This window comes from Phoxinus phoxinus, assembly GCF_949152265.1.
Source record: "Phoxinus phoxinus genome assembly, chromosome: 16".
NCBI lineage: Eukaryota > Metazoa > Chordata > Actinopteri > Cypriniformes > Leuciscidae > Phoxinus > Phoxinus phoxinus.
Window position 1 is genome coordinate 17,156,080 of NC_136891.1, and position 26,879 is coordinate 17,182,958.

The window sequence follows — 26,879 nt, forward strand, 5'->3', positions numbered from 1 at the left end:
CTCCACTCCCAAAACATCACCTAACATAGTGCTCACCCTGGCCTTCAGAGCAGTGATCCTGCCCCCTGTAGCGTCTGCTCCACCCGCTCTCCTACAGAAACAACACAAACACACACATCAGCAGAGAGGACGACATGTGGACAAATAGAGGGTCGTGAACAGAGTAGAAGAGAGAGCCTACCTTTGGTCAACATTTCTAAAGAAGCTGCTCAGCGCCTCATCATAAACTCCTGTCTGCAGAGACAAAATCAAGACTCCGTTAATGATGTTTCTAATCTTTGATATCATGCATGTTGAGCATGGGGTATGTCAACATGAGCAGAACTGTATTGTTTAGATGAAGGTTAGATGTCCACATATCGGATGTGTATTTGATGATTTAAAACCAGTTACCAAGGTGAATACACATTACTAACAAGAACTGTTAATGAAACATGGAAACTCCTCCTGGTGAATAGAATGAAAATCATACCTGAATATAAATCCTTCTCAGCTAGCACACGACGTACCAGTAACGTAATTTATTGGTATTTTACTTTTATTTCGTGACTTACTAATTTACAACGTAAACGTTTCAAGCTCGTAGTTTCTTTTGCACTTTATATGCAGTGAAAGCGATAGACAGCGCGCACCGCCACATTTGCACGCTACGAGCACAGTATAACGGCGGACAGGAAAGTCAATTTTTTCTGAGATGAAAGACTTTTTATTTCAGCGTACACTTACAAAAATTAAATAAATAAAAAAAATTATAAAAAATGTAATTGTGGCTTTGAACGATTACGTAATCGTGGCATCCGTAATCGCGATTGGAAATTCGATTAATTGTGCAGCCCTAATGCGACGGCAGCCATTTTGCGCCAGAACGCCCACCACACACCAACTTATTGGGGGGCACGTTATTACAGTTATTTTAAGAGATTTTAATGTTACTCTTATTATAAACAGAACTTGATTAACATTTATTTATCTTTATTACACTCTGTGGAATACTTGATTATAGATGTGGTGTGACCTCTGCTAATCTTTTATATTCATTATCACTATAGTTACCGTCCTTGGTGTGAACGGGCCTTTAGAGAAATTTACACGTTAAAGGTAAATCTTACTGTAAATAGTATCTTAATCTAAATAACAGAAGCTGAAATACCTCACCTCCAGTTTCACAGACAAGGCTTACACAAGTCCCAGACTAAAATGCATGTTTGAGCTGTTTGAACTGAAAGCAACTTGCACTGACATATCATAAAATGTGTCAGTGCCAATGTTTTGTCTTAAGACGCACACAAGGCACGTTTATAAAAGCTACTTATACTGACAAAAATGGTTTCTTACTTGATTGACATGTGCATGTTCTCTGAGCGCGAGGTCCCAGAAGCGGCAGCCCACCTGATTCCCACACTGACCAACTGGAGGAAAAAAAAGAGGTAACTAGAAGACACATTCTTACCCAGGGGCATCAATACATTTTTGTGCACCAATGACAGCTTGACCTTTTTCTCCAGGTGAGACATGATTGATGATGGTCTGGTGGTGCACTTCTAGTTTTAGATGGAAGGGGATCCTTACATACTTGTAAACATGAATCCAAGAAACACTTTTAAACTGTATGTATTTGTCCATTTTAATAGGGATTTATGTTTTCAAGGACATTTTTATTTGTTTAATAATACATTGAAATGACTCATTTCTTCATTTAATTTTGAAAGTGGCAGACCAAGTCTTCCATATCAGTGGTCTTGAGTTGACAAATTAATATTTTCTAAAAGACCACACACCCGCAAAAACTCGGTTTTGTACCAAATCAGCGGTTTGTTTTCACGGATCAAGCATCTGACACGCAGCAGTGGGACATTAACAATGAACTCTCTTACCTTGGACTACTATGGACTGTGTCATCTTTTTGGTTCATGCAATTTCATCAATCTAAATAGAAACGTGTTACACTATCGATGTGTAAACGACGTCCATCTGTAAAAGTTATTACTTGTTCTTTGGCCGTTGTTGTTTGCTATAGAAACAGTGGGCGTTTCGCGCGCTGGAGTCAAAAGCGTCGTCGGTTGATGACGTTTCACAGCGCGACAGGAAGTTCTGTTCTGTTTGTAGTTTTTCCCTCGAATCCTTTTTTCAGACATCCCCCTGTTTGTACTTTCCAAGAATAATTTAAATAAGAATTAAAAAGCTGGGATTTTGTTGCGTTTAGTTGATACATTTTTTTTTAAATTATAATATTTTGTTAATACCCATTTTATGTTTATTTTAATTGATATGACTGTGTTTTGTGTTTAGAATGATATTTTTTGTTCTTTGGAGCCTGTGCAGATATTTTTAATGTGGTTTTATCATCATTTATTAACATATTTTACAATTCTCATTTTCATATAGCTATCATGGGAACTAGTAAGGCCATATAGGTTTTCAGATTTAAAAAAAAAAATGTGGCCTTTTGATTACAATCTTGTTGTAACATTAAGACACATCCCAATCAGAAATCGCAGTTTCATGTCTCTGAACTATAAACCTCGCTTTCATATTGTAAAAAAAAAAAAGTCAGTTGATTATTTACAATTAACTATTAATTTCTCCTTCCACTTCTACAAAAGTGATATATAAGTTGTAATATATATTCTTTAAATATTTACATTAAAGTCAATTTTTATACTGATATGAAATTAATATGAATTCATGTTTGTGTTCAGTGATCACATATAAAATACTTTTGTTCAAATGTTCTAACTTCGCCTAACATTTCACAGAAGTTCAACATCGTCATCATCACATTGTTTATTAACCCAGATATAGATACAAAACAAATATCAGAAAACACCAGCTTTATTAAAGAAAAGTATTCAGATAAAGCAGTGAGTGAAGGACTTTATTTAGTATCATGACTATACAGTGTCTCTCTCTCTCTCTCTTACTGTATGGCTTTGTTAATATTCTGTGCAAAAAAAAAGTACAAGGTTTTTATAGATATTACATATATGTCAATTTAAGAACCTTTGGTATCAAGTTAACATAAAGGTTGCAGTGCTCTGTTTCACAGCTCATTAGTCATTAATGAAATATAAATGATGCTGAAGAGGCATGTTTATTTCTGTGGTGGCTCAAGCGGCAGGACAGGAGCCCACGCCGACCGCTCCGCTGACCAGCACCGCTTTACTGAAGCTCACGGGAGACTCGTTCACAGACACGCTCCTCATGCAGCCTGTGAAGCCTCTCCTGCTGAGGAGACTGGGAGACAGCATGGAGTCTGGACAAGACAAAAAGGGTAAAACCATTAAACTCGACAAGTATTGACATTGCAGTGGGAATGAACACTCACATTATGTTCAGGAGTTACAGAAGCACAGTTTTTATTTGACAGTTCCAGCTCTAAAATCTGATTGGATGAGCCAAATTGGACCTGTCTTTAACTACTTTGGCCTGGTTTCACAGACAAGGCAATTCAATTCAATTAGGGCCTTTAAGTGGCTTTTAAAAATGTACCTCAGAAAAAAAATACTACTGGTTTTCATCTTGAGATAAAACAATGACACTGACATATTTTAAGATATACCAGTGCATGTTTTATTTCAGTTAAAATAGCTCAAACATGCATTTTAGTCTGGGACTAGATTAAGACTTTTCTGTGAAACCGGGGGTATGTGACTTCTGGCCCACTAGCAGTTAAAAAAAACTGCAGGCATTTTGTGGAAGAACATTGTTTTGGTTGTGCTTTGGCTTTAAAGACACTTAATATAAAATGGGACCACCACTTTTGAAACTGTTGTAAGCTGGTTTGCAAAAAGTGGCACCAAAAGTACCAACACTTGTGCGTGTTTCCATTAAAAAAAATATTGCATTTTAAATATAGCACAAACACACTTTCAAGCTAAATGTTTAAAACATAAAACGTTCTGATGTTTCAAATGAAAAAAATGAAAAAAAATAAATAAAAAAAAATATGATCAGTATATTAGATCCTAGCAATCGGATTTAAAGTGACAGCAGCCTAAAATACCCGTCTGTGTCATTGATGATACTCAAACAGCAAAAGATGTTAAATAAATGTATACAGGTTAAATAAACCTATTGCACCTGAAAAACATAGTTTATTTAATTTGTAACGTTCATATTGTAACTCGTGTCCTATTGTTTGTAATTTGCTTTGTTGTTCTTTTTTTATATAACAAAAATAATAAAAAATATATATATAGTAATGTAATATATATATATATATATATATATATATATATATATATATATATATATATATATATATATATATATATACATATATATATATATATATATATCATTATCATGAAATAAAATGTCTTAATGAAATAGTGAAAAAAGGGGGCCCCCGGTTGCTATTCATCCCGTCCCGTATTCCACCATGACAAATCTGGTCATCCTATATCTATCCCAATGAAATGTATATTTTATGTGGTGACTGACCTGGAGCTCCTCCAATAAACACTGGAGCGCTGGAGCTCTGCGCTGGTTCACTGACAGACGCCATGACGTGACTGACCTCTGAGTCCACGTCCAGCTGCACCGCGGGGCCATCTCTGATCACTGGAAAGAACAACATTCACATGCTTAATGATGCCCTGCCCTGCCCCTGCTGCCTCACTTCTCTGCCAGCAGTCTGAGCCACCATAACATCAGTTATCTACTACAACACATTTAACTGAGCCTTATACACAACTGAGCACATCTTTAATGAGTGGTTATTTCTCTGTAGTAGTTGAGTTTTAGCTGGAAAGAAAAAAAGCTATGGATTTAAGTAAAAAGTAATGGATTTAAAGAAAGCACAAAGTACGTGACTGATGGAATGATACATTATAACCATATAAAGTGTATGGATTTTCAGTCTGTACCTGTGATCTTGTGCCAGTTTCCATCACAGATTTCTTGTCTAGGAGACACATAGGTGGAGAACTCACGGATACCATTATTCACCACGACCACCACCTACAAAACCCCATCAGATCAATCACATGACTTCCTATTAAATATATCTTGCAAGAAGGGAAACAACATGCACAGGGCCACAATATAAACTTTTGCATTGCAATTGTATTGCATATAATCATCCTCTAATCTCGGCTTCTTTGGTTACTGTTCTTCGCTCAAACAATTTTAAAACATTTCCTATAGAAATCAATCTGAGATTTCTGTGAACAGTGCGATATTCAGTAAAATGTGCTCATAAATGAAATGATTCTATATTATTTTATATGCTGCTTTATATCAATACAAAAAATTATTTTATTTTATTTGTATTACAAGTTAATAACATTAATGAACTTTGGAGCAAATGTATGTCCTTTCTGATCATGTTGAGAGTTGGAAAAGGTTTTGGAAAAGATTTGGAGCATTTATGTGTACCCTCTCTGGAGCGGGCAACGTTTTAACATATTTTTGGATCATTTCTTTATCATTCTTTTTAAGCTATTCAAACAGACAGCCCTTCTATAGACTCCCTTGTGGAAAATAAGTCCACTTAATTGTATTAAATACAGTATGCACTTACAGTGTACTTCATATCTTAATAAAAGCATATTTAAAATAAAATAAAAACTTTACTTGGAATATAATATAATATAATAAAAGGCCACTTAAGAGCACTTAACAAACTTACACTTTTAAAAAGTGCACTTTGTAATCATGTCAAATAAAAAAAGTATGTACATTTTCAATTGTTTTTAAAGAAGTACACTTATTTTGATGGATTGACTAGCACTGATTTTAATTATAGTGTTATATTTACATAACTTCATTAGAAAATGTAATAAATTACATACAAGTTTCAATATAAATTAAACTAAAGTCAATTTTAGTTTACCATAAATGTTAGTAAGTACATTCATCAGTACACTTTAACCATATTTCAAAGACAAAAGAAGTATGAAATTGCATTTTTAAGATGTACTTAAGTCCTACTTAAATGGGTCAAACAAGTACCCTTAAGCTCAACTAACTGCATTTAATATTAATTTATAACTATAATGCATGAATGTAATGAAGTGTCCAAAAACATTGCATTCATTTCAAAGTTAATTATATTATTTTTAAGTGTATTGTTTCTGTAATAAGCACTTTTATTAAATGCTAAAGTATACTGCTTTTTCACAGAGGCTTTACATTGCAAAAAAACCAGTCTGACAGCAACATTTCCTCTTCTTGATTAGTCAGTAATCATTTTAAGGCTTGGCTCAGTGATAAGTTAATGATATTTCATGGACAGAAATGTGATCACACAGCATAGGATGTTTGTAATGAATCTCTGATCGGATCTTCAGACCTGGCTTTGATAGATGTACAGGGTGAGATGTTCCTTCTCTCCAGTGAAGACATGCAGTAGCACTCCTGACGCCACACGAGGACGCACCTCCATCACCAGCTTAAATCTTGAGCCCAAATCAAAGGAGTCATCTGCATGCCAGGAGAAGAACATACTTTATGTCAGCATATTATCCTTGGATTCGATTCTAACCGCAAGATGGCTAATAAATTCAGACAAGGAGACATCTGATTCTCATTCAGCTGTTTATCTCTGCATGCTGGAATCGTCCTCTTGAGCTTAGCGGAGGTATGTGCATGTGTAACCCCGTGAACACCACACTAGGGCGTGAAATTTCTCTACGCACATTCAACAGCTGAAACTGCGTTTCCCAAGACCTTGAGGTCTGCTTAAATCTTCCCCAACCTCGGCAACAACCAATCAGATCGCTGCAGCGTGGCAATAAGGGGCATTTCACATTCCACTTCTCTCGCAGGACCCTCTGTCTGTCTGTGGCTCTCACTTTTGTGTTGAGTTTTTTTGTGTGTGTGTGTGGTATTCTAGTGCAAGACCAGCATAAATTTCCAAGCTGGTTCAGATGTTTGGATCTCACCATAATGTTTCTCACCAGCGAAACACAGTCATTCTGATGAAGCTTGTTGACCAGTTAAGGCCATAGCTTGTTAAGCAGATCTTTTCAACATGAGCCAAATGTTTGCACACACCTATCCTTTCTTTATCAGTACTATTTTCCACATTTTATAATAATAACAATATCATCAAAACTGTGAAATGTCATTTCATTTTGAGATAGTTGTTCATGTGTCCATTGCTTGTCCTGAGAAGTTAAACTGTTGATGGTTCTTGAGTAAATAATTTTCCAGTTCCTGCACATTTTTTTAATTTTCAGTTTAAATCACGTTGAAAGGTCACGCATCCGACATCGTTGTTTTACCTTTCAGGTCAAAGTATATAAATGTTTATTTTTTTTAGAAAATGACAGATGGTTTGGCTAGATATGACCCTTATTCCTCGGCTACGAATCCTGCGATCGTGTAGAGCCTTTGAAGCTGCACTGAAACTGCAATTTGGACTAGTCCACTAAATGGAGAAAAATCCTGGAATGTTTTCCTCAAAAAGCTTTCTTTCTTTTTGACTGAAGAAAGTAAGACATGAATATCTTGGATGACGTGGGGGTGAGTAAATTATCAGTAAATTTATATTCTGAAGTTAAATAATCCTTTAAAACAGCAACCATTTACTAGACAGCTCTACACATTCTGGGTATGATCTCAACCAACTTCATTAGGTGCATTCTGGTATGCTTTTAAAACACTACTGATGGAGTTAATGTAGAACTGTCTGTATGTATGCTGGACATCTCATGTCTGTTTCTCCGTTGGATTTGTGCATACTTGTCTACAAAATGAATTCCAACTCATTCATCAAGCATATATCACATATTGTCAGATCAAACCATTTTAAAGATCATAAGAAACAAAAATGTATTCAAATGTGTCCAGACTTTTCACTGCTAGTATATAGCGGAATACACTAGTAATCAATTGAGCTATTTGGAGAGAATACATTCTACTCTCTCAACACTAAAGCATTTAATTAAGAGAATTTGCGGGAGAGTAATAAAGATGAATAGTATGTTACCCAGCAGCACATATCCTCCCTCCTCTGTGAAGTATGTCCCTGGTTCAGAGGGGCCCTCATAGCAGGGTGTGACCCCAAAACTGCTGGAGGCCGAGGTGAGCCAGCGGCCATTCAGCTGGAGTCTCCGCACGCAGCCAGAAAAGCTAGACACAGACGTCTTCTACAAAAGTACGAGAAGAATGAGAACTTCAGAACCTTATACTTTTATAAAAGGTTTTTTACCAGTCATCATTACCACAAAATAAAGTCAAACAGGCTGATCAGGACCCAACGTATAATAACCAAATAGATCAATAAAAAGACATGAAATGTTGATTTTAGTTTTTTTTTTATGACGTGAGAAGAAAGAATGTGTTATGTGCTATGAGAGACACGAAACAACAACAGTGTAGGAGAGCTTTGGCAGCAGCAAAGTATTGATTTTGCCAGTCATTATATAAAAAAAAGGTTTGACTGCAGAATGTTGCCAGTGAACAATACGAATCAGGTATTCCAGAGAGCCATGTAAAAATCTGAATAAAAATTATGGAAGAATTAGCTAAATTCTTTTTAAGATTTAGTATAGAATGTTTCCCGTGGGCTCACCACCTGCAGGAGGGGCCGTAAGGGGCCGGTGCATAGAGGATCGGGCGGCAGTCGAAGGCGGGGGCCTCGACAACCCGATCCCTGGACACGGAAACTAGCTCTAGGGACGTGGAACGTCACCTCGCTGGCGGGGAAGGAGCCTGAGATTGTGCGTGAGGTTGAGAGGTTCCAACTAGAGATAGTTGGAATCACCTCTACGCACGGCTTAGGCTCTGGAACCACACTCCTTGAGAGAGGATGGACTCTTCACCACTCTGGAGTTGCCCATGGTGAGAGAAGGCGGGCTGGTGTGGGTTTGCTCATAGCCCCCCAACTCAGCCGCCATGTGTTGGAGTTTACCCCGGTGAATGAGAGGGTCGTTTCCCTGCGCCTACGGGTTGGGGATAGGTCTCTCACTGTCGTGTGTGCCTACGGGCCAAACGGCAGTGCAGAGTACCCGGCCTTCTTGGAGTCTCTGGGAGGGGTGCTGGAAAGTGCTCCGACTGGAGACTCCGTCGTTCTACTGGGGGACTTCAACGCCCACGTGGGCAACGACAGTGTTACCTGGAGGGGCGTGATTGGGATGAACGGCCCCCCTGATCTGAACCCGAGCGGTGTTCAGTTATTGGACTTCTGTGCTAGTTACAGTTTGTCCATAACGAACACCATGTTCAAGCATAAGGGTGTCCATCAGTACACGTGGCACCAGGACACCCTAGGCCGTAGGTCGATGATCGACTTTGTGGTCGTTTCATCTGACCTGCGGCCGTATGTCTTGGACACTCGGGTAAAGAGAGGGGCGGAGCTGTCAACTGATCACCACCTGGTGGTGAGTTGGATCCGATGGCGGAAGAGGAAGCTGGACAGACTCGGCAGACCCAAGCGTACTGTAAGGGTCTGCTGGGAACGTTTGGCCGAGTCTCCTGTCAGAGAGATCTTCAACTCCCACCTCCGGCGGAGCTTCGACCGGATCCCGAGGGAGGCTGGAGATATTGAGTCCGAGTGGACCATGTTCTCCACCTCCATTGTCGAAGCGGCCGCTCGGAGCTGTGGCCGTAAGGTCTCCGGTGCCTGTCGAGGCGGCAATCCCCGAACCCGGTGGTGGACACCGGAAGTAAAGGATGCCGTCAAGCTGAAGAAGGAGTCCTATCGGGCCTGGTTGGCTTGTGGGACTCCTGAAGCAGCTGACGGGTACCGGCTGGCCAAGCGAACTGCAGCCCGGGTGGTTGTGGAGGCAAAAACTCGGGCCTGGGAGGAGTTCGGTGAGGCCATGGAAAAGGACTATCGGCTGGCCTCGAAGAGATTCTGGCAAACCGTCCGGCGACTCAGGAGAGGGAAGCAGTGCCCTACCAACGCTGTTTACAGTGGAGGTGGGCAGCTGTTGACCTCAACTGAGGATGTTGTCGGACGGTGGAAGGAATACTTCGAGGATCTCCTCAATCCCGCCGTCACGTCTTCCATGGAGGAAGCAGAGGCTGAGGTCTCAGAGGTGGACTCGTCCATCACCCAAGCTGAAGTCACCGGGGTAGTCAAAAAACTCCTCGGTGGCAAGGCACCGGGGGTGGATGAGATCCGCCCTGAGTACCTCAAGTCTCTGGATGTTGCGGGGCTGTCTTGGCTGACACGCCTCTGCAGCATCGCGTGGCGGTCGGGGACAGTGCCTCTGGGATGGCAGACCGGGGTGGTGGTCCCTCTTTTTAAAAAGGGGGACCGGAGGGTGTGTTCCAACTATAGGGGGATCACACTTCTCAGCCTCCCTGGGAAAGTCTATGCCAGGGTACTGGAGAGGAGAATACGGCCGATAGTAGAACCTCGGATCCAGGAGGAACAGTGCGGTTTTCGTCCGGGCCGTGGAACACTGGACCAGCTCTATACCCTCTACAGGGTGCTGGAGGGTTCATGGGAGTTTGCCCAACCAATCCACATGTGCTTTGTGGATTTGGAGAAGGCATTCGACTGTGTCCCTCGTGGCGGCCTGTGGAGGGTGCTCCGGGAGTATGGGGTCCGGGGTCCTTTGCTAAGGGCTGTCCGGTCCCTGTACGACCGAAGCAGGAGCTTGGTTCGCATTGCCGGCAGTAAGTCAGACTTCTTCCCGGTGCATGTTGGACTCCGGCAGGGCTGCCCTTTGTCGCCGGTTCTGTTCATAATTTTTATGGACAGAATTTCTAGGCGCAGCCAGGGGCCGGAGGGTGTCTGGTTTGGGAACAACACGATTTCGTCTCTGCTTTTTGCGGATGATGTTGTCGTGTTGGCCCCATCAGACCAGGACCTTCAGCATGCACTGGGACGGTTTGCAGCCGAGTGTGAAGCGGCTGGGATGAAAATCAGCACCTCCAAATCCGAGGCCATGGTCCTCAGTCGGAAAAAGGTGGTTTGCCTACTTCAGGTTGGTGGAGAGTTCCTGCCTCAAGTGGAGGAGTTCAAGTATCTTGGGGTCTTGTTCACGAGTGAGGGAAGGATGGAACGGGAGATTGACAGACGGATCGGTGCAGCTTCCACAGTAATGCGGACGATGTACCGGTCTGTCGTGGTGAAGAAAGAGCTGAGCCGCAAGGCGAAGCTCTCGATTTACCGGTCAATCTACGTTCCTACTCTCACCTATGGTCATGAGCTTTGGGTCATGACCGAAAGGACAAGATCCCGGATACAGGCGGCCGAAATGAGCTTTCTCCGCAGGGTGGCTGGGCGATCCCTTAGAGATAGGGTGAGGAGCTCGGTCACTCGGGAGGAGCTCAGAGTAGAGCCGCTGCTCCTCCACATCGAGAGGGGTCAGCTGAGGTGGCTCGGGCATCTGTTTCGGATGCCTCCTGGACGCCTTCCTGGGAAGGTGTTCCGGGCACGTCCCACGGGGAGGAGACCCCGGGGAAGACCTAGGACACGCTGGAGAGACTATGTCTCTCGGCTGGCCTGGGAACGCCTCGGTGTCCCCCCGGAAGAGCTAGAAGAAGTGGCTAGGGAAAGGGAAGTCTGGGCATCTCTGCTTAGACTGCTGCCCCCGCGACCCGGCCCCGGATAAGCGGAAGAAGATGGATGGATGGAGTATAGAATGTGACAACCTCGCAAAATTATTTATTGTCAACTATCGCTTTAAGATCTCCTTTTGAAATGTTCTCACTCAAACCACTGCATGCTGCCTCTGATTCCTGGGAAAGCTGCTAATAACGGCCGGTCCAGGATCAGTTTTATAGAGTACTGGCGATTTGGTTAACGATACAGTACAGTACATATCTGCATTTGCGCTCTGAAGAGGTGCTCTTTTCTGCGCTTTCTAGGCAATATATCTGTTTAGAATTTGAATCAATATTTTGCTTGACCAGCAGCCACTTACAGTACACGCTGCAAAGGTTTGGGAGTGGCATCTCCTAAATTCATGAAATTGAACGATTATTATTGTCATGTAGGCCTATGCATGATTTTCTCCTTTCTCACAAAAAAAAAATCATTTAAATAAAAATGTTTTTTTTTTTAAATGTTTTTTCAGAGTTCCACTCTGGCCCTTATGTAGCCTCGCCACTGGTGCATAGAGATCGATTTAGACTTTCTTTGATACAAAAACACACCCTGTTTTTGTTTTTAATGTTTTTAATGTTGATAATATATAATACGAGAAAGAATGGATTTTTTCCTGAATATCCACACAATTGCAAATGTGACAGTGATTTTATACAACAGTTCAACAAACAAAAGGGTAATATTATGTGACGCACTGTATATTTTAAAGTCCCCCTGTGGTGAAAATCCAGTTTTTAATGTTAAGACAAACCATGTGTAAATTCATAAGTCAACACCGTTGCTAATTATTTTCTCCTCAAGAGAAACGTTTAAATATCTCATTTTGGAGATCAAAGATGAGTTTTAAGGGATGCAATTATTGACTACATGGGGACTTAGTATTGTTAGTAGTCTTTTGTATGGACTTTTATGTTGAAGTGCATTCTCTGAGCTCATTTTTTCCGTGTTCTCCTTGTTATTGTATTAGTTGTTATAGTTACCAATTAGTGACTCACACCTGTCTTTAATTTAATTGATTTCTCTGTGTATTTAACCTTGTGCTTTTCAGTTATTCTCGGCCAATCAGCATACACTAATGTCACTGGTAGTTCATATTGTGCTGGTGTAGACCCAACTCTGAAGTAGGAGCTAAATTAGTTCCAAGAACTAAAATCGTTCATAGTTCCTGCGGTGCGAACACGGCAAAATCCGGGTACTTCCACCAATAGTTCTAGGAAGTGAAAAGGTTCCCCCGGTGAGAATGAAGGGATCACAATACCTGAATGTTTTTCACCGCCTGATCAGGCGGCACACCGCCGACATAGAGAGGATCTTGGACAAGCATTGAGATGTTTCCGCCCGGAGCTCTGTCCTCTAATACCGTGAGACTGTCAATCATAAGTCTGCCCATATTTCCACTTCTGATAAAGATAATCTAAAGAAAGAGAGAGAGAAAGAGATAGACAGAAAGTGTCACATAAAAGGTGCATAAAAGACACGCTTATAATAGCCAAACTATTAAATAATTACAACTCATTTTCTGTTCAAGACTGAAATCAAACAACTGAAGTGAACATCTCAGCATTGGTGATCATTATCTGTGCAATTACATTTACTGTAGCTAATGCCGCAGAAATGGCACGTGTTATAAGTGGACTTTAGTCATCCTTACGTCATGCCACTGTCCATCACTGTACTTCTCTTTGGATCGGACTCTGACTTGGTCTTTCCCTGAACTGAATGTGAATACCAGCCTTCCATGAGTGAGGAACAGAGCCATGAAGTTCTCCTCAGACTCGTCAGCCAAGTAGAAAATGAGACCGAACGCTGAATGAGTTTTCAGAGATAGAGAAAAGTGAGATCTAAAAAAAGAGATGGAAGAACAGAAAGCACTGTTATGTGTCGCTGCGTTCACCAATGCAATTCCGGTGCAGGATCAAACTGCATTTATGAGAAATGGGGGAATTTGCTAAGAATGATTGCGTCATTTGCATGTTTTTATGTTATCGCTCCACCACTGCTCTTTGCGGTTCTGAAACCTGAAAGCATCACTTGATAAATAACTGCTGATTTGATCAAAAAACAACGTAGAGACAAACAGTGCTGAGTTTTGTGAATAAGGGCTAAGGCACATTTTATAATACAACGAATTTGTATAGTTAGGAGCTCTTGATTTATGGGGCTATATCCACAAATTCTTTCTTTCACATCACCATATAATGTAACTATAGTTGATACATATATTCTTATTATTAACTGACTGTTTGCCATGGCTGCTGCTAGGAGCCGTGGTGTCATCTTCCACTTGAATGTAAGAAGAAAATTGTCCGCATGTAGACTCAGTAGCTATGTTAAGAATGGCATAGCTTACTGTTTCTGCAATATATACAGGTATGGTCATTTAATTAGAATATCATCAAAAAGTTTATTTATTTCAAGAATTCAACTTAACAGGTGAAACTTATATATTATATAGACTCATTACATGCAAAGTGAGTTATTTCAAGCCTTTATTTGTTATAACATTTAACAGCTTACAGCTTATGAAACTCACAAAATCAAAATCCCAGAAAATTAGAATATTACATGAAATCACACAGTAATTACACAGTAATACCATGGTCATTGAACCAGTTTTTGGTTCTTTTGGCAGTGTGGGCAGCGTTGACTCTGGATTTAATAAAGCACAGTGGACCAGAGTCCTCTTTTCTGATGAGAGCAAATTTTGCATCTCACTTGGAAATTAAGGTCCCAGAGTCTGGAGGAAGAGTGTCAGGGTTCTGTCACCTCTGTTTGGTTTATATCTGGTTTGGTAGATCCAAGGTCAACGCAGCCGTCTACCAGGAAGTTTTAGAGCACTTCATGCTTCCTGCTGCTGACTAACTTTATGGAGATGCAGATTTAATTTTCCAACAGGACTTGGCACCTGCACACAGTGCCAAAGCTACCAGTAGTACCTGGTTTAAGGACCACTGTTAATTTACAGTATATTCCTGTAGGCTATTTTTATTTTCTACGGTATATTACTGTTTTAATGTAATCTAATACATTTTGACATCTGCATCACATAACCAGCTCCACATGGCTTTTCTTACACAGTAAACTCGCTTCGTAGCTCACATAGTACAGCATTGCACTAGGGTACAAACCCCGTGAAGCACAACACAATAGCTCAAAGACTTGTTAGCAAACTTCAGTAAATGTGTTTGCTTTTGTTAAGGTAGGTTATGGGGTCTAGAGTAGGTGGTACGTTATTTTCAAATACACTAAATCAACCTTTTAGCAGCACTCGCCGTCATTTCATTTCTCAAGTGCCGCGATATGTACAACAATTGTCAGATTAATGTTTATCTGTTTCAGATAAAACTGCACATGTTTTTAGTGCCACTCACTGGACATTTCAATTTCAAAGTGTTGTAAAACATGTCGCCACAGGCATTTTTTTTTCGAATGAGTCTAGGTTGGAAATACCACAGTAACACAAATTTTTGGCAATAATAAGTCGAGTTAATTCAATTTTGTACCATCAATACTCACTCATTTCTGATAACACTGGCAACACCTGTGTACTCCTGTCGGCTGTGGGCTGATCCGCCATAACGATAGGCGTGACGGGTCACTCGTGGGTGGGAGGACAGGTAACAGGGAGCAGCTTCTGTCTCAGGAACATCCAAAGGATTGCTCTTCAAGCCGTGTGGCAGGCTGGACTCATCCCTGCCCACCTGAGACAACAATATATTTAGGTGCATAACTGTGTCACTTTACATGGTATCCTTGCATCTGTGTGTTCTGGTGTGTTGCACCTTGCGGGACTGTCCTGGACTTCGTCTAGACGAGTCTCTGCTGTCTTTGTTGAGCAGAGCAGCGGGGGGTCTTTCCACTGGACAGTCCTGTAGCGACGCCTGCACATTCTCACTGTAACGTTGGAAGTCTTCTGGCTCTATATCTCTATCCTGCCTGCATCACACACACATCACACTTGCATAAATATCCACAGTCTTAGGTCGAGTCCTACTGAACCCAATTCCACTTTGTACCATCAATACTCACTCATTTCTGATAACACTGAACAGAAATCCAGGCTAAGTGCTGATTGTATAATACCATGTAAGTTTGGGAACAGAGTCATTATGTCATTATGTATTGCTTTGTGTACATTACAAGTTTGTGGTGAATCTTGAGCACTATTAGGAAAGGATTCATTTTAAATTGTATGTTATTACTGATCTGAAAAATTCCAAGCACTTATGTTGCTATGGAAATAAAGTATTGAATCTAAATCTAAATGTGCATTGAATCTGAAATTATGTTTGAGGTCCACCTGTGCTTTAGTAAAATGGACTAAAAGTAACTATAAATGAAAATGACATGGCAAAATATTAAAGGATTTGTGCACTGATTTTGTTGAGATTGGGATTTCTGTGTTATTACTGAGATTGGAGTGTGAACTTTTGAAGATATTAAACATTGAAAATACAAGCCTTACAGTGTGTGATCATCAATGCAGGCTAATAGATCCTTTACCTGCAATCTGCTAATAATCACAACATTTACTACATGGCGCGAGCTGATTGGCCTCTGCTGATCCTGCAGCCAGTGAGATTGCTTGCTCAATATTTAAATAGTCTGGTTCAGTGTTCATTTGAGGCTAGTCCTGCAGCGCTATCAGAGTTCCTCTGAACCCTCCACCTCCCCAGCTCCACCTGATCTGCTACGGGATTATGTATGTCTTTTAATGCAGCAGTAGCAGAATATCTTATACACGCTCACAGTAGCATGTCTGTGTATCTATAGGCCATTGTAAATCCATACTTGCTTTCCAGCAGCGTGCATAGAAGATCTAGTCCGACAAGACCAAATACAATAACACTGTCAGCATACATTAACTTGCTAAAACTATTCAGAGATTTGGGTAACACTTCATTTTGATGGTCCCTTTTGAACATTCTGTTGACAATACGTTGCACCTATGTATCAACTAACTCTCATTAGTATTAGTAGACTGTCTGCTTAATATCTGCTAACTCTTTATTGTGATGCTCCTCAACAGACATTAAACAGACTATAAGTAACTTTGTAACTACAGTACATGTCAACTTATTCTAACTCAAACCCTATTAGTCTACTAATACTCTACTAACACTCTAATGAGAGTTAGTTGACATGTACTGTAGGTGTTAAACAGAATGGGTTAAAGGGACCATCAAAATAAAGTGAAACCGAGAGTTGTCATGATTCAAATGTTTTTAACATGTATAAGTAAGAGTGGAATTTATTAAGGTGAGGGTCTAAAGCATATCTACTAAAGCAGACTCTCCTTGATTTAAGAGTCTTATTTCTTTTTACTTTGGATGATGACTGATATTTGTACATTTTTACAAATACGAGGCAGCAATACTTAAACAACAAACTGGGGGGGGGGGGGGGGGGGGGGGGGTTAAAAAAACAGTTCAAAAAGAAATCACAGAATATCACAGAATCACAGGTATTGCTATCTGGAAGGGATTTGATCAGTTAGGGATTCTCAACTGTGCTTCTGTTGCACCTCCTTATACACTGTATACATTTTATATGTCTCAGTGCATTAGAGAGTGTGTCAGGAAAGGGGGACATTTAAAAAGTGAAGTGTTGGAGGGCTTGGGGAATAGGGTTGGGAACCATCACTGATCCAACCACAAACAACAGTTTACACAGTAAAACGCAAGTAATTTGTTGAAAAAAGTTGAAAAAGGCTGTATATGTTACCTGCTAATGTAAGCATAACTGATGCACCCAGTGAAATTCTGTGTGGAACTCATAGGAGAGCCTCCATAGTAGAAGGTCTTTGGGATGTTATCTGACTGAGACGTGGAAGACGGCTTCTTCTTCTCCTGCTTGTCTTTGTCATCAATTATAAGTTCATACCTGCCAATTGACCATGGATAAATAGTTGATGTAACAAGTTTATACATATAAGGACACATATAAGGAAGCTAACCTTGTTAGCTTCAGAACTTAATTTGAGATCAACAAAATGCAGAATGTTTTTCATCAACAATAAGATGAAAGAAAAGGATGCATCATGAAAATATTTTTTTTAAAATTGAAACTGCTGTTTACAAAAAATATGATGAGAAATAACACCTACAAGATAAGATGCACTAACATTTTTTTTTGAAGAAGAAAAATAAAAAATGTAGACAGACCTGATTACCCAATAAAAAGGGTCTTGTGCTTCTTATTCTTGCTTGTCTTCTTTGTAATTTCAGAATATTTAATATATGATATTATTGCAGAAGCTCGGGTTTTTACTTTAGAAACATGTGTTTCAAGTGTCATAACAAAATATTTGAATACAATACAGTGTGAGGTTTCAGATTTTTTATAAATTTGCAAAGTTTTCACAAATCTGTTTTTGCTTTATCATTATGGGGTATGGAGTGTAAAGTAATGTGGAAAAACTATTTAAAGTATTTTAGCATAAGGTTGCAGCATAACAAAATAAATAAAAAATTAAGGGTTTGGAAACCTTTCCAAAGGCACTGTATTCTGCACATTATCACAAACTGTCTTTTTTTTCAACTAAAATTATATAGCATGTAAGTAAAAGGGATTAAAATTTGGCTAAAATGAATGAATATAAAATGGTAATATATTATACAGATATTTTATGATATTTCTATTTGTAATATAATAAACACTGAGCCCCCAACTCACTTCTGATCGTTCACTGAGGCAACTAAGAAATGAGTCCGTCCATCATTGTAATTCTTCTTATGTGATCTGACTCTGGTTCCTTTGGACTGGAGCACCACTGCACCATTCTCCAATGAGAGAGAAAACTCATCCAACTACAACAGAGATAAAGACTAGGTTGATCTGTGACATCATGAAAAAATGTACCCTCTGTATCAAACACCCAATCCCCTCCTTCCCATAGCGAGAACAGTCTGATATGAAGGAAAAGCCTTGCAATAGCCTTGGATCTCTTTTTTCTTTTGTTTCTTGGTTTAGGATTAGCTTCCCCGCCAGTTATAGGTTAGAGACAGAACAAGACGTGACTGGATAAAACACAGTAAAAAAGACTATACCCCATCTCTGTGGAAGAATAGGAGTCCGTTGGACTGTAGTGTTCTGAAGTTTAGTCCTCCCTCAAAAGACTGGAATGGTGAGATTTTAGCTGTAGAGCCCAGATATCCTTCTCCCGTGAAATAGGCCGTACGGGACATCTGCAGGTAAACACAACCAGATTTGAGCAAGTTCTTTCAAAACAAATTAATAAATTAATAAATATATATATATATTTGAATACATAATTACACAGTGGAAAAACGTAACGGTATTCATAGCGGTAAATGCTTAAAAAGTGCATACAGCACATATGTGAGCCTGGCGAGCAGTCTCCTATCATCTTTTTTTTTTTTACGACTAATTTGTTGTTTTATGTGGTTGCACTTTTAATAGGTTCTAATTAAGTTGCGCACCAGGCTCTTGTTCTGTTAATCATCCCTGTATGTATTTAAAGTCCGGGTGAACCGGAAGTTGCAAACAACTTTTCTCCAGTGTTGTGGCGTATTTCCAAGTGAAATGGAATATTGAACAGAGCGCAGGGTTTTACTTCAGCACTCCTCCTCTCCATCTCTGCTCATAGCAGACTAACAGTTTGAAGGGAGTGGTTAAGCGTTTACAACCCAAGCCGTCAAACTGACTTCATCAGAAAAGGAACGCCATTCCAGACCGGAAGTAACTTTTCAGATTTTGATTAAAGATTACCACAGCAAACTATTTTTTTCTTTGTATTAACTTGCACGGATGAATTGTTCACCACAAGACTAGAAATATGCTCTAACAAAGTAAATAGGGTCAATTTTGATTTCATGTCGACTTTAAGCAGCTCTTTTTTTATTCTGTCTTCATGGTTTTCCAGTGTTCCCTGTTCTTATTTCCTGAGTTCTTGTTTCTAGTTTGTTTTCATGGTTGCACACCTGGTTCTGGTTCTGTTAATCATCCCTGTGTATATTTAAGCCCTCAGATCTTTCTGTCGAGGGTTCGGTGTCGTCTTTAGTTTATGTGTAGTGTATGCATGTTTACTCATACTTCTGAGAAGGCCTTGTTTGATTGAAGACTTTATATTGGATTTCATTCTGCATCACACATTTTTGGATAACCGCATCAAATGCGTTACAGCATTTACATTAAGCAAATAAAAATTGCAAGTAAACAACAAAAAAACAAATATATATATATATACATATATATATATATATATAATTCCTGTGCCATCAAAAATAATTTGCCAATGCTATGAGTATAGAAGGGTGTGTTACATACAAATGATTCCTCAGGGCAGCCACTGCTGATACCAATGGTTCCTGGCTCCTCCAAGAGATTGAAGTCCTTTTTCTGGAACTGGAAGCCCTTTACACAACCCTTCAATCCCACCAGAGATGACAGTTCTGGCCTGTGGAACATCCACATGGCCGGGTTCAAATTAGAACTGCTAAGTCATTGGATCAGCCTCTCTACCATTAATATGTAGCAAAGTTTCTCACCTCGAGAGCAGAATGCTAGAAGGAGCTCCTCCAATATAGATATCAGAGAATGGTAAGGGTTTCCTTTCACTTTCCATGGACTTGACATGGCTTCTGTCCACTAGCAGAATTATTTTCTTAGAGTGATGATAGATCACAGACACCTGAGACAAAATTTACAAAGGGGTGTTAAAAGATATGAATTGTGTTTTAAAGATATGACTTGATGGATGCCCTGGAAGTGGTATCAAGAAAGCACTACCTCATGATATCGAGCATCGTTGATCTGGAGTTTGGCCAAGTTACTCTCCATGATGACAGGACCATTAGTGAAACCAAAGTCGTACATCAGACGGAGAAACCCATTTTTCAGCTCCAGCACAAAAAAATTTGTCTGTGGAAACCCATCATAAATGCATTAATATATGCACAGAACATTTTTTTTTATTTTGCATAGCTGTAGGGTGGTAAGGTAAGGCGTCAGTGAGTAAGTTCAAATGCCTTATAATTCTAGAAAATTATGCACAAATCTATCATATGATCACACATAACATACAGCAGCCCGTGACTCAAAGATGCACAAGAAAAAAGGGAAAAAACATTATTTTAAAATTATTTACATAGCATGTCAAAGCAACCTTATCCAGGTCTCTCTCTTTCTATGTACATATATATGCAAAATTATAAAGTATTCAGACCCCTTTTTTTTGCATTTTGTTTGTATTGTATTTGTTTTCATTTTGTCTTATGCTAAAATGCTTAATTGTTTTCACATCATACACTCTGGCTCTAATAAACAATGTAATTGCTATCAGATTGCACAAGCTGTAAAAACTAGTAATTTATGTAACACTTTGGAATAAGGTTCCATTTGTTAATATTAGTAAACTGAAATTTAAAATTGTTTCAGAATTGTCTCAGAATTGTCTCTGTCAATGTTTTTATTATTCATCAGCTCGAAAACAAAAACTTTCTGAAAGTTATTCAAACAATATTGTTTATCTGTGCCGTTATCTTTATAGTTGTGCTGTGGACTCACCTAATCTTTTATATTTAGAAAGATTTGTAAAACTATATCTTTATTGTTATCCTTGGTGTGAACGGGTCTTTACTCTGAATACCTCTGAACATGCTCATCCAAAATAATTTCTTCATACATTTACTTTACTTTTTCAGTATTCTAGTTTTGTCCCAGAATCCAAGAATCAGTAAAAAAAAATATTGAATAACAACATTTATAATTATAATGAAACTATATTTACCTCATTAACCATGAGGAATAGAATGCCGTTGTTGGCAACAGTACGAACTTCGATATCAAACCGGGTAACAATGCCAATTTTGCCTCTTCTCTCAATGTTGTTGACTAAAGCAAAGCCGCTGCCATCAAACAAATAACTTGTCACACGACTCTGAGAGAAAGCCAACTTATGCCTGGAAAAAAACAGAGAGATTGCAATATATAAACAGACCATATACAGTACAAAGTGCCAACTTTGACCTCATTCAAGCTTTGGAGAGAAATATCTGAGAAATATCTGACATTTAAAGGGAAGAAATGCACGAAGCAACACAACAATCACAATATACAGTAATTGAGCTATAAAGCACAGTTATAGATCTAGAGCTGAGCAACACATCTTATCATACCTAACATACTAATTTGCATATGTATTAGGCTAATGATACCTGAAATTGTATTCCTGTATTTCTCTGCTTGCAAATGAAGTAGGTAGAAGACCATATATATATCACAATCTTGCTGTGATGTATTTAAATATAAAACCATTAAAATATGTCAATAAAACTAACATTTCACACATATTATATTTGTAAATATATATTTCAAACAGGCTGGTGAAATAAAGTGACAGTAATATTTGAATGCAATCCTTAAGAGAACTGTGGGATGGGGTGGCGGGATAATGGCAAACCAAAATGCATAAAGAATGTGAACATTAAATGAGCTGGATAAACTTTTAACACTTCAAAGGTGGTATGAAACTGTTCTGCCCCTGCTTTAGGCAGTCTTTACCATAACATTTAAGGTTTAAAGCATGAAAGGATGTAAGGAAGGTTTACCTGGGACAAGGCATTGATGCGGCAACATCCATTTTGTGAAGCTGCTTAAAATTGTACAGACTGATGATATCACTATTCAAAGTCTCTAACTCTATGCATCCGACAAAAGGTGCCAAGCTTAAAGCTGGAGGAATCTGAAAGAACACGAGGACAGTTCTGCATAAGAATATGTTACAGTGAAAAAATTCTTAAATCATATTTTCCATTTCCCCATTTGTATGACCTAACTGAGACATTATCTTAACAGAAAATTTATTTTTGCACCTTCACATCAGGAGGAACGCCTCCTACAATGAAAATATTGTCTTTAGGGTCAAGGTCAAACATGGAGTCTGTCCCAGCCCCCTCTCCTTTCTGGATGAACTTCTGCTCTGCTGTGGTGTCTTGACTCGGGACTGTCAGGAACACTTTACCATGGCGACCCAACCTATCAGAAAGAATGTTAAAACCACTGATTATAGATATAATATTCATAGCTAAACTAAAACTAAGTTCTATTTACAAATATCAGCATGGTTTTCTCTTGGCAAAACATTTAACACGCATTTGATGAAACCTAGCAAGAAAAGCAACACAAATTCACTTTCCTTGGGCTATACACACAGAGTTTTGGGATTGAGGCACGACTCTCGAATCGTCCTGTTCAGCTTACAGTAACTGCTCGAATACAATTTGTATAAACACAACTTTTCTATTCTCGCAATCGTGACCAATATCCCCCATAACCACAATGAAAAAAAGTTTAAAGAAAAATTTAAAGTACATTTTTATATTGGTTTAAAGGGGTGGTTGATTATGATTTCACTTTTCTAACTTTAGTTAGTGTGTAATGTTGCTGTTTGAGCATAAACAACATCTGCAAAGTTACAATGCTCAAAGTTCAAAGCAAAGGAAGATATTTGCTTTTAAAGAAAAGGACTAACATTACAATAAACGGCTGGTAGGAACTACACAACATTCCTCCCGGGTTAGTTACATCACCAACCCTAAAATGTACATAAACCATGTTGAGAAGAGGAAAAGTTGTTGTATAAGAGTACATTTGTGAGTCAGCTCAAACTTTAGCATTCATCTTTTTACATGCAATAGAAAGTCACTTTGTGTGCATCTCACAACAGTTCGATTTATAGATTACCATGACAGAATATGCTAATTGAAGATAGTTAACTCCACATCAGCAACATACATTCATCAACTAACCATTCAGAGACGTCCTGTTGCATTCTACATGTTGTCACTTCTTGAGTCTCTCCATCTTTGTCTGACTCCGTTTTAACATTAAAGACAGAACAGTTTCTGTCATTTTAGTGTGTCTGCGTGAGGTAATCATGAGCTCTTGAAACCCCGCCCTCTGCAGCAGCTCATTTGCATTGAAAGGGCCAGGCACAAAACGGTGCTTTTTTGCAAACCCTCAAAAAGTGACAAATTTAACATGCTTTATAAAAATATCTGTGGGGTATTTTGTGCTAAAACTTCACACATACTCTCTGGGGATATCAGAGATTTATTTTACATCTTGTGAAAATAGCATTTTACCACCCCTTTAATAAAAAATCATGGTTTCCACCAGTTAAACAAGTTTGAGGGGTCCATGAGGTGCTGCCGCTTTTACTTTCGTTTTGGTGTTTGTTTATTTTATGATTGTTAAAGTCTGTGAAACGCTCACCGGCTCCCGCCTCCTTCTTCCCTGAACATACATCTGTACAATAGTATTTTTTAACTTGACACCATAGTGTTGTGCAGAACATATACTGTCTACTGGCTAGCTTTACTGACTCAAAAAAAAAATGTTTAGGTTAAATTCATTTTTCTCTTGCTTTTTTTTAGAAAGACATCACAAAATGTATAGTAAATAACAAAATTAAAGATTGATAAATAAAATGTTCTTAGCTTTATTATAAGTAAAAAATTCATATTTCATATTATAGCTAATTTAGCTTTTGTTTATGGTTAAATTAAGTTACAAAAAAATCTTGACATATATTAAGTAACATTTAGGCTTAATGTCTAAGAGAAAATAGATTGATTAAGTATATGGTAATTTCATTGTGGCTTATTAAAACTGACAACATTATTTAATAAACAGTTCCAACAAGTTAATTAGTGAAATCTTGAATAACCGACAGTGGCTTTAAATGTTGTTTTTATTTTGTTTTTATTTTAGTGTATTTGGGTGTAATTAGAGAGCCGGAAGATGCAGCACCGGTGGAAAAGAGCAACTGGAACTAAAAGCTTCGGACCTTATTTTTGTAACTGAAACCTCAAATGAAAAACTGCTCTGTGTGAACAAAACATTCCTGGAGTACAAGTTAACACATCTTACTCTCAAAATGTGGGTCCAAGTCCTGAACATTTGTGCGGTAACTTTATTTAGACTGCCACACATAATTGGTTGCTGTGTGTGTTTCCTAGTTTTTTTCCTCTTAGGTTTCCTAAAGAAAAACATTATTCAAGATTAGATGATGAAAACAGTTATTCTACCTCTCCACTTTAACAAGATTGAAGACTGGAGGCCAGGAGCTGACCGGCTTTGAACTGAGTGGAATCTCCACGTCCTCTCCTCCCAGATTGTACACATAAACCAGATTATCGTTCTTTATGGCCAGTCCCATGTAGTCCTTACGCCCCTGCACACACACAAGTAGAAGCGACATTTAACAAGACATTCCATTCTGAGAAAAAGTGTTGTTGTTTTTTAAGTATTTTTATAGCTCTTTTTATTGAGCCATTACATTTATGATGCAGATGTCCTGTGGTTTGGAACCAAACATTGCAAAGGGGAAGGGAGATGGAAAAGAACTTGGGCTTGAGCCAACAACCGAAAGAAGTGTAAAATCAGTCTGATTAAGGAAGGAATTTTAATTAGCCATCTTAATTAAAACGTTGACCCGCTGTAAACTAGGCAAAGTTATAAAGTATAGAATGAATTCTCAATTTGGCTGAACAGTTTTATTATTACCTCATCAGCTCTTTGAATCAATGATGGTTTGTTGAAACTGTGAGAACAGACTGACAGGACTGGTCAACAGCAGGCGATACGGCGTTATTGCATTTTGTATTTTCATTCCATTGCCGTTTTAAAATAGTTTTTATTTAGCTACATGCGATAGACTCGTCTTTGGCGTGTCTCACTATGCCATATTTTTTCAAACAAAAAAGCTTTCAGCTCACTGCATTTCATTCTGTGTGATCACCTGAACTATAAACTAAACCATAATCTACAGCCAGCGCAGCGCCCACAGAAGACGGACGGCATCATTAAAAAAAGAGACTGTCACGAGAGACTTTGTTACATTCTCAAGACACAAACAACTGTGGCAAGGGAAAAGTCATATGAATCATTATTTGCATACGTTATACTGACATGATTTATAAATTATGTTAGAGAATTCGTATTGACATGCTAGTGATGTCCAGTTATAAAGTGTGCATTCTTTGCATACAGACAGGGACGCCACTGGCAGCAAGTGTTGTTTTATACATTGTGTGTCCGTTGTTTTAGCATCTGAATCACTAAAGGGAAATAAAGTGTAAAAGAAAAAATTAAGGTTTTTGAGGAAAACATTCCAGGATTTTTCTCCATACAGTGTACTTCAATGGGGTCCAGTGCAGCTTCAAAGCCTCTACGATCTGCATTGAAACTATAGTTTGGACCTTCAACCTGTTGGACCCCGTTGCAGTCCACTATATGAAGAAAAATCCTGGAATGTTTTCCTCAAAAAACTTAATTTATTTTCGACTGAAGAAAGAAAGACATGAACATCTTGGATGACGTGGGGTTGAGTAAATTATCAGGAAATTTTAATTCTGAAGTGAACTAATCCTTTACATGTGTACATGGACCAACAATTTAAAAAAAATCTAATTTTCCTCTCAAGTAAGCAGTTGATTCATATATTATTCCGTTATTTTCAGAGTAAATTATCAGGAAATTTTTATTCTGAAGTGAACTAATATTTTAACTCATATTTATTTTATACAACAACAACAAAATTAAGTACTGTAACTTACATTTTAGACAGAGTATTGCAAGTAATTGTTTTCCCTTTTTTTAATTTGCCAATAGCAATGGGATCAACTGTTGCATGTCTCCAACAACAACACAGTTATTGTGTTTAATTCCTTGATGAACCAGTGTTTGAATGAATGATATATCCCATTCCCCCTTCCGAGCACAGTTTTCTAGCTAGTGCTCACCTGCTTGTCTCCGAGGTACAGTAGGAAGCGATCTTCTATCGGGTCTTTGTCTGGGTCCACTCGGATGTAAAAACTGATGGACGTGACCGCCTTTAGCTCGTCTAGGTTGGAGTAGGGATGAACCTCTACGGCAGACTGGCCGTTAAACTTCATGGACACTTGCACCTGCAATTATAGGAAAAAACTAATTGCATTTAGAGGCAGAAAATGTAACCAGCAATAACATGGCGGTTTAAGCTTGATTTAATACAACAATATTTTTAGTCAAAGGGAAAAGCAAACTCAACAATACTAGTCCAAATAATGCAGTAAACAGTAAAACCAGTAAACTGTGGGGAATTTGCCAGCTGCGGTTGAGCAGCCTGAGAAAAGCCCAGCATTTAATTTGTTGCATTATAATAATCATTTAATCCCATTTCCAATTAAACTTGTATGCCATGCACTTAAATTATTTGTAAATACACAGATTTGCAAAGATGAAGGTGCAATTTTGTACATTTGAAATATGAATTAATATCAAATAACACACTACAGTTAAAGTCCCCCTCTGGTGAAAATGCAGCTTTTAATGTTGTTTATATGTCTATGTGGTGTTTTTA

General features: G+C 38.8%; 2 protein-coding genes across 2 annotated transcripts in view; both read right to left on the reverse strand.

The window, feature by feature from the left end:
• Positions 1–2,118, reverse strand: part of tube1 (tubulin, epsilon 1) — a 44,247-nt gene extending 42,129 nt beyond the window's left edge. Inside the window, exons 1-4 of the mRNA XM_079638985.1 lie at positions 1,875–2,118; positions 1,336–1,409; positions 182–234; positions 37–91 (exon numbers count right to left, since the gene is read on the reverse strand). Of these exons, the coding sequence (XP_079495111.1) occupies positions 37–91; positions 182–234; positions 1,336–1,409; positions 1,875–1,899 (207 nt within the window). The 5' untranslated portion in view covers positions 1,900–2,118. The remainder of the gene's footprint in view (positions 1–36; positions 92–181; positions 235–1,335; positions 1,410–1,874) is intronic.
• Positions 2,119–2,767: 649 nt separating this feature from the next.
• Positions 2,768–26,879, reverse strand: part of lama4 (laminin, alpha 4) — an 81,652-nt gene continuing 57,540 nt past the window's right edge. Inside the window, exons 21-40 of the mRNA XM_079584142.1 lie at positions 26,281–26,445; positions 24,565–24,710; positions 22,348–22,510; positions 22,084–22,217; positions 21,264–21,435; positions 20,264–20,395; positions 20,023–20,165; positions 19,802–19,931; positions 18,562–18,699; positions 18,188–18,321; positions 17,237–17,395; positions 15,295–15,448; positions 15,029–15,213; positions 13,164–13,353; positions 12,771–12,926; positions 7,937–8,096; positions 6,296–6,426; positions 4,869–4,962; positions 4,444–4,563; positions 2,768–3,253 (exon numbers count right to left, since the gene is read on the reverse strand). Coding sequence (XP_079440268.1) covers positions 3,108–3,253; positions 4,444–4,563; positions 4,869–4,962; positions 6,296–6,426; positions 7,937–8,096; positions 12,771–12,926; positions 13,164–13,353; positions 15,029–15,213; positions 15,295–15,448; positions 17,237–17,395; positions 18,188–18,321; positions 18,562–18,699; positions 19,802–19,931; positions 20,023–20,165; positions 20,264–20,395; positions 21,264–21,435; positions 22,084–22,217; positions 22,348–22,510; positions 24,565–24,710; positions 26,281–26,445 — 2,952 coding nt within the window. The 3' untranslated portion in view covers positions 2,768–3,107. The remainder of the gene's footprint in view (positions 3,254–4,443; positions 4,564–4,868; positions 4,963–6,295; positions 6,427–7,936; positions 8,097–12,770; positions 12,927–13,163; positions 13,354–15,028; positions 15,214–15,294; positions 15,449–17,236; positions 17,396–18,187; positions 18,322–18,561; positions 18,700–19,801; positions 19,932–20,022; positions 20,166–20,263; positions 20,396–21,263; positions 21,436–22,083; positions 22,218–22,347; positions 22,511–24,564; positions 24,711–26,280; positions 26,446–26,879) is intronic.